At 44.4% G+C, this 12,373-nt stretch overlaps 1 protein-coding gene across 1 annotated transcript in view; it reads left to right on the top strand.

Annotated features, from left to right (window-relative positions):
- KLHL6 (kelch like family member 6) overlaps positions 1 to 10,517 on the top strand; it is a 67,854-nt gene extending 57,337 nt beyond the window's left edge. The window contains exons 5-7 of the mRNA XM_030823122.1: positions 3,774 to 3,976; positions 5,361 to 5,574; positions 5,840 to 10,517. Coding sequence (XP_030678982.1) covers positions 3,774 to 3,976; positions 5,361 to 5,574; positions 5,840 to 6,141 — 719 coding nt within the window. The 3' untranslated portion in view covers positions 6,142 to 10,517. The remainder of the gene's footprint in view (positions 1 to 3,773; positions 3,977 to 5,360; positions 5,575 to 5,839) is intronic.
- Positions 10,518 to 12,373: the final 1,856 nt, after the last annotated feature.

Here is a 12,373-nt window from a genome sequence, read left to right as displayed (position 1 = left end):
CTGACCTTGTGATCCACCCGCCTCGGCCTCCCAAAGTGCTGGGATTACAAGCGTGAGCCACTGCGCCCGGCCTTAATTGTTGTAGAAGAGCCAAACAATACCGAGCGAGTAAAGTAAAATAGGGCAGTTTCTCTGTGCCATCACAATTCTGTGGGTTTTCATTTTTTACAAAAATTGTTTTCTGTTTGCTCAGGGTAAGTAATTTTAGCTGCTATTACAAATACTAAGTCTCAGTGAATTAACACAGTAGTATGCAGGGGTCAGGGGGAGGACGGTCTGCTCCACTCAGGCACTCAGGGGCCTAGGGTCCTGCCATCTTGTGACACTGCCTCTTCCTACACGTGGCCCTGATTTAGCGACGAGAAAAAAGCTGAGGGAGTTGAGAAGTCACACCTGCTCATAAAAGCCTCAGCCTGGAAGTGCCATCAGTTTTGCTCACATTCCATTGGTAAAAACTAGCCACATGACCTCCCTTACCCGCCCCTCACCTGCTGTGGGTGCAGCGGGCTGGGAAATATAGTTTAGCTATGTGCCCAGGAGGGATCAACAGGTGTGGTCATCATAGTCAGTCTTTTGTCACCTATACTACACGTGTTATTCTTTTTTTCTTTTTCTTGAGATGGAGTCTCATTCTGTTGTCCAGGCTGGAGTGCAATGGCGAGATCTTGGCTCTCTGCCTCCAAGGTTCCAGCGATTCTCCTGCCTCAGCCTCCTGAGTAGCTGGGATTACAGGCACGTGCCATCATGCCTGGCCAATTTTTGTATTTTTGGTAGAGAGGGGGTTTCACCATGTTGGCCAGGCTGGTCTCAAACTCCTGACCTCAGGTGATCCACCTGCTTTGGCCTCCCAAAGTGCTGGGATTACAGGTGCCCACCACCATGCCTGGTTAATTTTTGTAGTTTTGGTGGGGGGGGTTCACCATATTGACAGGCTGGTCTCAAACTCCTGACCTCAGGTGATCCGCCCACTTTGGTCTCCCAAAGTGCTGGGATTACAGGCGTGAGCCACTGTGCGTGACCCAATTTTTTTTTTGTATTTTAAGTAGAGACAGGGTTTCACCATGTTGGCCAGGCTAGTCTTGAACTCCTGATCTCAGGTGATCCGTGCACCTCAGCCTCCCAAAGTGCTGGGATTACAGGTGTGAGCCACTGTGCCCAGCCCACATGTTATTCTTTTGTCATAAATTTTTTGTTCACTTTTTAATGATACAAGCAATACCTGAAAGCATGCTTGTTATACACAGCTAAATCAACAGAAACTTGTACTTCAATTAACAATATCATCTGGACATGATGCCATGTTGGTTTAATGGATATACATATTAAGTGATATAGTTACTACATGCAAAGCACATGGTGGGAGCTTAATTACGTTGGCCAGTATTATCACTACTGTTATTCTTTTTACCAGCTATATGGCAGTCTACCAAATGTATAAACCATAATTTTTCTAGCTTTCTTTTTTTAATCTCCTTAAAAAATACTGCAGGAGGCGTTCTTAGACACATGTTTTTTCATACTTGTGCTGCTACTTGGAAAGTTTCCTGGAAGTGGTCATATGTGAATTGAGAATTTTGTATATATTGTGAAATTGTCCTACGGAAAAGTTGTACCAATTTACAGTTCAATCAGTGATGAATGACGGTGCCCATTTTCTATATCCTTGCTAACGATTTTTATTATTAGTCATTTAAATTTTTAATAGACTAGAATGTTTGAATTTATACTCCTAGGTCATTAGTGAGGTTAAGCATATTTTATATATTTACCAGATAATTGTATTTATTTTTAAAAATTATCTGTTCATACTCTGACAGTTCCTCTCAGTTTTTGTCTTTTTCTTACTAATTTTTTGGAACTCTTCATATATATCCTTTGCTATTTGTGTTACAAATATTTTCTCCTAGACTGTGGTTGTTTTTTAACTTTATATACTTGTTTTCTTTCCTATACAATTCTACATTTCATGTCATGCTTAGAAAACCCCTCCTAACCTCAAGGTCATTAACATAATATCCTATACATTCTCCAGTTACTTCTATAGCAGTAACATTTGAATTTTATTTTAAATGTAATGTAAAATAAGTATCTAACTTAATTTTTATCCAAATGAATAACCAATTGTTCTAATAACATTTATTTAATGATCTGTATATATTTTAGTCCATTTCTGTGCTCTTGTTTTTAACTGATCAGTTTGTCTAGTACTGCACTGTTTGTATTAGGATAGCTTTTTAGTGTATTTTAATATTTGATAAAGAAAGGCTCCTTCTTTTCTTTTTCAAAAGTTTCTTAGAAATTTTTCCAAACTTACTCTTCCCAGTGAAATTTAGGATTATCTCATCAAGTTCCCCCCAAAAGTCTTGAAGGCCCTGAGTATATAGATTAACCTAGGGAGGGTTGACATCTTCACAATCAGGTGTCTTCTCATTTATGCACACAATATGCTTTCTTGGGGTTTTTTTTTTGTGTCCTAAAATAAAATCACAGGTTTTAATAAAGGTTGCATACATTTCTTTGAAAATTTACATTTATTTTATACTTTTTGATGCTACTTAAATGGGATCAATGTTTTGAATAAATGGAGACCTCTGAAAGGTACCCCACCCAAAGAAAAATAGCCAGACTATACGAACAAAAGATTCAAGGAAGAGGAGGCTCAGCTTCCCTTGTAGTAAGCGAAAACCAAACTGACATAGTTCTTTTCTGTCAGACTTCAAAAAATAAAAATAAAAGAAAGACAGAAAACAAAACCACCACCACCAACAAAAAGTGGGTATGAGGAAAAGTCAACCACCACAGCTGCAGAGGATGCCTTGGCTGCACCTATAAAAATTCAGGGTGCACATGGCTTTGACTTAGAAAACCCACTTCTGGGTTCCACACAGGAGAAACACACCTGACACAGAATGTGGTCAGTAATGTTCATTTCTCCACTATTGCACACATGTAAGTGTGAAAAGTAAATCTTTGCTTTAAGTAGTTGGTGGTAGTCTATGCTGATGGGAAAATGGAAACGCAAAGCTGTTAAATATTTGATTAAAATCACCAAAAAAGTCAGTTCTCCTTTGTCTTTGTCTCTTTCCCCAGCTGCTGAATTTTGTGTTTTCTGGTTTTTAAGAGAGTTGTCTTCAAGAAAATATTTACCAGATCACTCTCAAATGATCTATTGTGAGAATCTCATACTGCTATAACAAAAATTATTTAGAAATAGGATAAATCCCACTGATCTTTTTATACAGATCAGAGAGACAAACCAGGATAATGTTGTAGGATTTCTTAGTGATTTTTCCCAGTCTGTATCTTTGCTTTTTTGTTTAAATAAAAAGTAAACATAGAATTTAAGCTGCCATGTAATTTGCCTTCTGCACAAACCCCACTGTCCCCGCCCAGCCTTACTTCCTGCTCCCTGTGAGGGCAAACACTGAGTCCAGGCTCCCTCTGGCCCCTACCCACCCACGCTGGCTTGGGTCCTGCCCCCCGAAGCCTTCTCGGGGCACTGCTCACTTAGCCACCTCTTCTCTGAACTCTCGCAGCACTGAGGTGGACATGACACAGTGTGGCACATCATCCATTCTGCCTCTCCCTGTTCCCCTGAGTTTGCCTCGTCTCCCCTGCCAGACATCACACACCTGCCAGGTTTCTTGTATCTCCCCTCCGGGTAGGGCTAGCCTGCCTAAGGACCCGGCACTTTTGGACATGTGGGATATCATGGGAGAAGCTGTATTTCTGACACATCTGGTTGTTTCTTAAATGCTTTATATCTCTTGCAGGTGGCAAAGAAACACAGCATGATGTTTGGAAATATAATTCTTCGATCAACAAGTGGATTCAGATTGAGTATTTAAACATAGGCCGCTGGAGGCATAAGATGGTGGTGTTGGGTGGCAAGGTCTATGTGATTGGAGGCTTTGACGGCTTACAGAGAATCAACAACGTGGAGACCTACGACCCCTTTCATAACTGCTGGTCAGAGGTATAGGACATGATTTCTACCAGTAACTGCCTGTATTATTACTTCAGTGCTTTTTAAAAAAGCTTTGGAATGTGCCTGCCGTGGTGGCCAGCTTTCTGATCACTTTAATTCCAAGGAGAACAGTTTTGGTGGCTCTGAGCTTCCCTCCTCCTAGGAGCTATTGCTTCAGTATTGCTGATCAAGTCACAGAAACTATGTCCCTCCAAGTGGTGAAGGTCTGTGTGGGCACCTGTCCTAATTTGGACAGAACCCCAGATGTGGACAGAGGCTTACTCTGTGCTTAGATGGGAGATCTCTTGGTCTGCATGTCTTGGCGTAGAGTCTCATCTCCTCAGATGCCTTCTCTCCTATTCTTCTCCACGCTGGACACATGCAGATCACTTTACTACAACGTTTATGAACCCAGAGTGATTTGGTCATGTTAGAAATCATCCCTTCTTTATTTTCCTGTTGATGATAATAAGCCACTTACAGGCCTGCATGTCAGACTTTAGTAATTCAACCTCAGGTATATGTCAGACCCAGGAAAAGAAAAGCCACCTCATCTCATTTCCAGGTTATTCCCAATTTCAAATTTTCTTTCTCCTTAGCAGATCAGATGTCCAAGCATGTTCCAGCTTAATGGAATGTACAACGCAGTCATTGTAGGCACAAGCAAAGGTAGCCAGGTCACCACATCTAGCCAAGACTGTCAGCCTGAAAAGTGCTATATTGAGAGCCCTTAACATATATGGGGGGCGTGCCCAGGATCTTCTCAAAACAAGCCCTATCACAGAGCTGCTCCATGATCTAAAAGGATCCTGTAAATAAATGGGCAAGAGGCTCTTGGAAGTCTCCTTTAGTGTCCTGGGGTTCACAGGGTAGAAGCTCACGTCTGACTTAATCTCAAAATCCTCAATGCTGCCCTGTAATGGAAGAGTCTGCTTACCTGTGGCCACCATAAACCCATATACCAGCTTTTCTTCCTTGATATAAGCACCAAGGAAAATCAATGCTGGTACATAGTAGGCACTCCATAAATATTTTTTGAGTGGATGAGCACATGAATGAATATGAATATGGATGTATAAAACATCATTTTCCTCCAACATTGGCTGACTTCATCTGTACAAACTTATTCTTGCCTGAGAGCTGGATTCTGGGATAGGCTGGCACGTCCCAACACACAGCTTGCTCTAGCTTGCGTGGAGCCTGGAGGGAGGGTGGGAAATGCATGCTTTCATTCTTGCTGTGTCTTAAGGGGAGTCAAGCCCATGGGCCTTGGGACTTTAGGCAAAAGATGCCCAGTTCCGTGTCCCGGAGCTCTGTCCTGTATCCTGGGTGCTACTGCAGCAATCTGGGCAGCATGACTGACAGCTTCTTCTTGTGCCCTGTGCCTCTACAGGCCGCACCCCTCCTTGTCCATGTCAGTTCCTTTGCAGCCACCAGCCATAAGAAGAAGCTCTATGTGATCGGGGGAGGGCCCAATGGGAAACTGGCCACAGACAAGACTCAGTGTTATGATCCTTCCACCAACAAGTGGAGTTTGAAGGCGGCCATGCCGGTGGAGGCTAAATGCATCAATGCAGTGAGTTTCCGGGACCGCATCTATGTCGTTGGTGAGTAATGGCTTCTTATTGATCTGAATGGCTTAGAACCTGATTAGCACCTGGCTTTAGCACGTAAAGGGTGTGTCGCGGTGTCTCCAGCGCTGGCAACTCACTGCCCCTAGGATCCACTCTGGCTTTCAGAAAAGCCATCAATCGACGGTTTCTCTTGGCAAGAGGGTAGACTTGGCTTAACCAGAAGTTGAATTTTAGTGGTTAAGAGGGAAGAAACCAGAAAAATGGAGCGATGCCCACCGTGTTTCCTCCCTCTCCTCAGGTGGGGCCATGAGAGCGCTGTACGCCTACAGCCCGCTGGAAGACAGCTGGTGCCTGGTGACCCAGCTCAGCCACGAGCGGGCCAGCTGCGGCATCGCGCCCTGCAACAACCGGCTCTACATCACCGGCGGGCGGGACGAGAAGAACGAGGTTATCGCCACGGTGCTGTGCTGGGACCCGGAGGCCCAGAAACTGACAGAGGAGTGCGTCCTGCCCCGGGGCGTGTCGCACCACGGCAGCGTCACCATCAGGAAGTCGTACACCCACATCCGTAGGATCGTGCCTGGAGCAGTGTCTGTCTGACGGCAGGATGGGGAGCTGGAGAGCCCCCACCCCCGACCCTCAGCGTGCCCGCCTCACCTCTCACCCTCCTCCAGTCCCACTTCAGGCAGCAGGCTCGAGTTTGAGGCCATACATCAGGGGATCCCCTTGACTCACTTTGGGGGAAGCTTGGAAGTCACAGTTTGGGGTCACTTGAGACCGGCCAGGAATGTTTGCATGACCTACCTCAGGAGGGGAGGCGAGGAAGAGTAATATTTAGCATTCAGGACCCACCCACCCTATGCCGGCTTCTGTGCCAGGCACTTCCTTGTATCGGTTCATTTAACCTGGTGACTGGCTCTTATCACTTCTAGTTTACAGGTGAGGGAACCGAGTTTCACAGAGGCTAAGTGGCGTGCCCCCCCGCCCCCCCAGCCCCATCACTCAGATAGCAAGTAGCTACCCCAGGAGTCTAAAACTCAGGTCTTTCAGCTCCGAAGTCAATGCTCTTTCCACCATGCTCCCTATCTCAGAGCAGGAAAAACAAACAAAAAACGAAAACAAAACCTGGCTTATGCTGGGCGCGGCAGCTCACGCCTGTAATCCCAGCACTATCGGAGGCTGAGGCGGGCGGATGACCTGAAGTCAGGAGTTCGAGACCAGCCTGGCCAACATGGTGAGACCTCCCCATCTCTACTAAAAATACAAAAATTAGCCGGGTGCAGTGGCAGGCGCCTGTAATTCCAGCTACTCAGGAGGCTGAGGCAGGAGGATCACTTGAACTTGGGAGGTGGAGGTTGCAGTGAGCCAAGATCGCGACACTGCACTGCAGCCAGGGCAACAAAAGTGAAACTCTGTCTCCAAAACAAAAACAAAAACAAAAACACCTGGCTCATTTCTTGTTTTGGCAAGTCTGCTAAAAGATTCACTCAGCACGGCAGGGAAATAAAGGTGTTTCCTGTTTTCTTTCCTTTTCTTTCTTATTCTGCATCCTCCCTCGCCCCCGCCCCTTACCAAAATTTAAACCAAGGAGTCATTTGGGCTCCTTGCCAAGAACATCTCATAGGTTCTTCTACTTGAAAGGTCTGGGGGATGGGCTTGGGAAGGCCTGTTTGCTTTGAAAGAGATGAAATACTTGTGTTCTGTCTTCCTCCCACTGAAACCCTCTTTTTTTTTTTTTGAGATGAAGTCGCCCAGGCTGGAGTGCAGTGGCATGATCTCGGCTCACTGCAACCTCTGTCACCCCGGTTCAAGTGATTCTCCTGCCTCAGCCTCCCGAGTAGCTGGGATTACAGGCACCTGCCACTGCGCCTGGCTAATTTTTGTAGTTTTAGTAGAGACGGGGTTTCACCATCTTGGCCAGGCTAGTCTTGAACACCTGGCCTTGTGATCTGCTTGCCTCGGCCCCCCAAAGTGCTGGGATTACAGGCGTGAGGCACTGGGCCCGGTCTTTTTTTTTAAATGATCATAAGATGGCCCATTTTGGACCAGAACTGTCATTGCCAGACAGAATTGTACCTTTAGCACAGTCTGGTGCCCTGGCCTCTCAGTGTTCACCAATTGTACTGTGATATAGAAAAGATGTTTCTAGAGACTCAAACTACTGTTTTATTAAAAAACTAAACACCTGAACACAGCTGGCCTCCACAGGAGCGACAGATTCTCCTTGACGGTACACTTTCTAGTTTTTAGACAGTGATTTAGGTCCACGTTCCTGCTACCCCATCCTCCTGAAGCCTTCGTTTTCAAGACTTTTATAAAGCACTTCTACTTGGTAGAAGTGTAGCTCAACTGTGACTTAAAGAACAGAATCTGTCCTTCACTGTAAGAGCTACAGCTTTCCAATGAGCTCACTGGAAATTCATTCTAATCCCCAAGCTGGAGAAACAGGTTAAGAGATCCTGTTTCATATGCTGTATTTAAAAAAGCAACAATGATAACAACATAGTAACTGCATTACCCAGTGGACTTTGTTTTCATCATATGATTTCAATTTTCTTTATAGAGTTTTATTTCATATCCAGTGTGGCTTGTTCTTTTCAGCAGTTTGGGAAGTTAGAGTTATTAGAGGTGATAGCGAATTTAATTTTCATTAAACAGTCATGGTTAGAAGAAGCTAATATTTGAAACAGATTTTAAAAACTTGAAAAATTACAGGTGAGATTTCTGTTTATGCCAGATTACTGAAGATAAATATAAATGTATGTTGGTGTGTGAAAGGCTCTGTGCCTTAGAAGCGTGACAGTTCAGCTCTCTGCTGTGGAAAGTAACACAGGGCGGTAGAAACATATTTGTGGAATTTTAGAACAAACTATCGCTGACTCATGAGCACTATAATAACCATCAGGAACTCCCAACTGAAGCAATGTAACCATGTAATCTACTTCAATTCAGCAAACATTCGTGGAGTTCTTCATGTCCGTCAAGCCTTGAGGACACCCACGAATGGCAAATCTCCATGCTAGACACTCAATACAGGTAAATAGGCCACCAGTTAATATTCTTGTTTTTATTTTCTTCAAGTTAGCTAAAAATGAGATGTGTATGAAGTGAAGAGGCTGGATCCAAGTCTTGATTGCCTTTCAGGGGCTCAAGGTGGTAAGCTGTGCAGTGAAGTCAACCAGTGGCCGTTGCTTACATGTTTGTTTTTGAGATTGCCACCAGAACCATTTGTGAACTGATTTGTGAAGGAAAAATCAGTCTTACTCCAAAGACTATTGCAGGGAGGAACTTCCAGAGAGGAAATCCAGTGACAACGGTATTGGCATACACAGGGAGCCTCCCCTCAAAAAGACAGCGCTCCTTGTCAGGGAGGGGATGGCAGTCCTTTGATAAGACCCATAGGCAAACTTCGAGCCCATCAGCAGGTCAACCCTATGCTGGGAAAGTGAGGATTTGGGATTTCTGTGCTATAAACCTGATTCTAAATGTAGGACCCAAGTTTCTGGACTACTTCAGAATACCTAAATGAATCATGGAAACACTCTTTATGATTTTTTACAACACCAGATATGCAGGTGAATTGTGGAAAATTTCATGTAGCTGGCACTCAAGAAATAGGGATTCCTAATAATGGCATGGGTAGGGAATAGTTACACCTGGTTAGAAGATCTAGGGTTCTGTATATGAAGCTGCCAGTCTGTAGCTCTTCGAGAAAGAAAGTTCAAGTCATTTGGGGGAAACTTAAGTATAGTCATCAGGGTTTTAGCCTCTAGGCACTAGCCAGGGATGAGAACTTCTAAAATCTAAAATCCATTCCAAGAAATAAAGACAAACACATTTGCAGGAAGGTAAGTGTTATAACCCACACCATCAGCAGGGGGAAAGCCAAGCTGAGAATAAACCCAGGGACAAAGAACCCTCGGACTCAGGCAGGACATGGCAGGATGTTCCGGCATAGCAGACTGGAGATTGAGGCAGGGCCTGTGAGTGGACAGAGCACCCCTGGCTGGGAAGAAGAAGATGGGGTAGGAGGAGGTCAGGTTCCAAGGATACAGGTCTGGAAAACGATATCAGAGGCCCTGGAGTTTGTGAGCTTGACTCTAGTAGTCCCAAGAAGGGTAAGGGAGAATAAGGGCAAGGGAGAATTCTAGGCAAGCAAGTAAGGAAGGAATCCACTTCTTAGAGCAGAGGGACAGGTTAGAGCAGGCCCAGCATTTGGGCCAACTTACTGTGGGGCCTCTGAGCTGCTCAGCTGGGTCTCCTGTCCTAGAGGAAAGGTGGCCCAGAGTCTTTGGTGGAGCGGAATCTGTAGATGAAGTTAAGGGGCTCCAGTTGCCAAGGTTGGTCTGAAACAGGCAGGGAGCTAAGCTCATCAGAACACCAACAGATTCATGTTCTCGTCTTAGCTTTCATCTATTCTGGTCTCAATGGCTTCGGGAAACACACGCACATACACATATACCGTGCCCTTGAACTCAAAGCAAACTACGCTCTCAGGGAAATACAAATATCATGTTCTTATAGCTGTAAAGTATAGCTTAGCTATTTACAGAAGTCTTTGAGGTACTGTCGTGAGTTATTTACTTATCCTGTTTTATTCTGAAAAATGAAAGTGCTCAATAGAATTTTTAAGGTTGGTAACACCACAAGGATTTATGTTAAGTCCCAACTTGGGGTTGCAAAATCGTTTTCTCCCTTAATACCTGGGTATTGTATTAGATCTCATAATTTGAAGAGTTAACCTTTTAGAAATCCACATATATCTCACATCTGGCTACCGCAAAACCAGTTTTGACAGGTGAAATTTTCATATGTATAGGTATAAATAGCCAACATTCGGGGAACAAAATCCTTTAAGCATTTTGATTCCATAAAGTTGTATGTTTTAAGTGATCAAACTAAGGATATTGTTTATAGGTTTTAAAAAACAAACCAATAAAGTTTTTATTTATTCAATAAAATATGCACAGAACAGATGCAAATGTGTTATATACAATCACGAAGTGATTTTTTTTTTTGCTGTTTTTAGTTTATATAAATGAGTGGTGTCTGAATAGAAATTAATTTAGAAGGTGGAAATTTAAAACATTTCAGTTGGTTCATGGGACTTTAGATAAGTTCATAGGTTAAAATTCACCAGGTTTGATTTATAGAATGTCAAACAGTAGACAGCTTTTCCCTCCCTAAAGATGCATTGCCTCGCTGAGCAAGCTTTTACCAACCCACATGCAAACTGCGTGACTCCCCTCTTGCCTGCCTCACCTCTTCTTACAGGAGATCCCCTGTTAGGTTTTTGATTACAGGTCTGACCTCTTAGCCCACCTCCACCATTGTTCCTGTGTTGTCTCTGAAGCCCTCCCTGGTCTGTGCTTCTCAAATTGGGGCTTGTGTAACTTGGGGTATGAGACTTCCCTTTAACCACGGGAAACCTTGTTATCAATTTAGTTTGTTTTGGTTACAATGCAAGAGTCCTGTGTATTTGAAAAGGAAAATCAAAGGCTTTAAAGAAATCTGGGGTTCCATGAATAGCTTCAGACCTTTCCCTCTGGGCATCATCAGACGTAGATGTTCTGCCTTAGGACTTCTTGGTGGAAACCCTTGGGAATCACAGACCCAGCTCCCTCACTGGTGGGGAGTGTTCTGGAGTGATCTTGGGCCCTGGATCTGACTGCCAGTGCACCAGCTGTGAGTCAAACGGAGTTTTGACCTTAACTTTGCTGCTGAGCCTTCCAATTTCCCTGCTGGGTCTAAGTGATAATCTCATGTCTGGGCAGTTTGGCTGGGGCCAGGCATCTGCCTAGCTTTTCTTAGCACCTCCCCCTGCACCTGCTGCTCCCTGCTGATGTATGGCATCTCCTGGACCAGCTCCTTTTCACTGGACATGCAGCCTTCACACAGGATCTCAGTTCTCTCCCGCCCTCCGTAGGCCCATGCCTTATGTTCCGTTCCTGCATGTGGCCACAGCTGAAGACTCTTGGTGCTGGGGATGAATCCAGGTCTGGTCCCACCCTCCCCAGGCTCCCCACCATTGGCCTGGCTGCTTACCAGTCACTCTGCTTTTCACTTCCATGTTTGTTTACTGGCACCTGGGGATTTTCCTTTTCTTTTTGCACATTCAGATGTCTGCTTTGTTATTGATTCCTACATGAAACGCTGCCTTGAAACCCATGCCCAATCATCTCTACTCATCTGCCTGGACAGAGAATATGAGACTTCCTGCTTATAAATTCTTTAGGAAAGTTAAAGCTGGGTAGAGGGAAAAGGGGGTGGTCTTTGATGTGTAAGACAACTGGAAATCTCCCTTCATAACATGAATCCTTGTTCCTCCGCGTTTGGCAGTGGAAGGAGAAGCTCCCAGTGGGCATGGAAAGTTGGACCTCATAGCCCCAACTCTTCCCTGTAAGGAAAGAGTCCCATACACAACTCTTCATTTAATTTCCTAAGGAACATCAAGGACCAGGCTGGAACAGTTAAAACTTTACTTATAACTTAGAGATGACACAGGGGATAAACACAGGAAGGGAAAATACTCTAGATTATGAGGATGACAAGAATCAGCTATCTCTGAGAAGCAATGTTTGTCTTGAGAAGAAGTGTGTGTGCATGCGTGTGCATGTGTACATATATGGTTTAAAAATAAAAATAAGCTGGACATTAGTTAAAGCAGTGAAAACAGATTTTATTCAGTAACTGCTGACAGTAGGGGAAAGAGCTGAGCTCTATTCTGATTTGTGCAGAGATGCTGACTGGGCCTTTTAAAGGGAGAATAAGGGAGCCAGGAGGTGGAGCGAGCAGGTTCAGGTAGAGTCAGGGAAGTGAAAAATGACAAAGT

The sequence above is a fragment of the Nomascus leucogenys genome, chromosome 11 (genome assembly GCF_006542625.1).
Source record: "Nomascus leucogenys isolate Asia chromosome 11, Asia_NLE_v1, whole genome shotgun sequence".
Classification (NCBI taxonomy): domain Eukaryota; kingdom Metazoa; phylum Chordata; class Mammalia; order Primates; family Hylobatidae; genus Nomascus; species Nomascus leucogenys.
The sequence above is the reverse complement of the archived record's forward strand: the minus strand, read 5'-3'. Positions and strand labels throughout refer to the sequence as shown.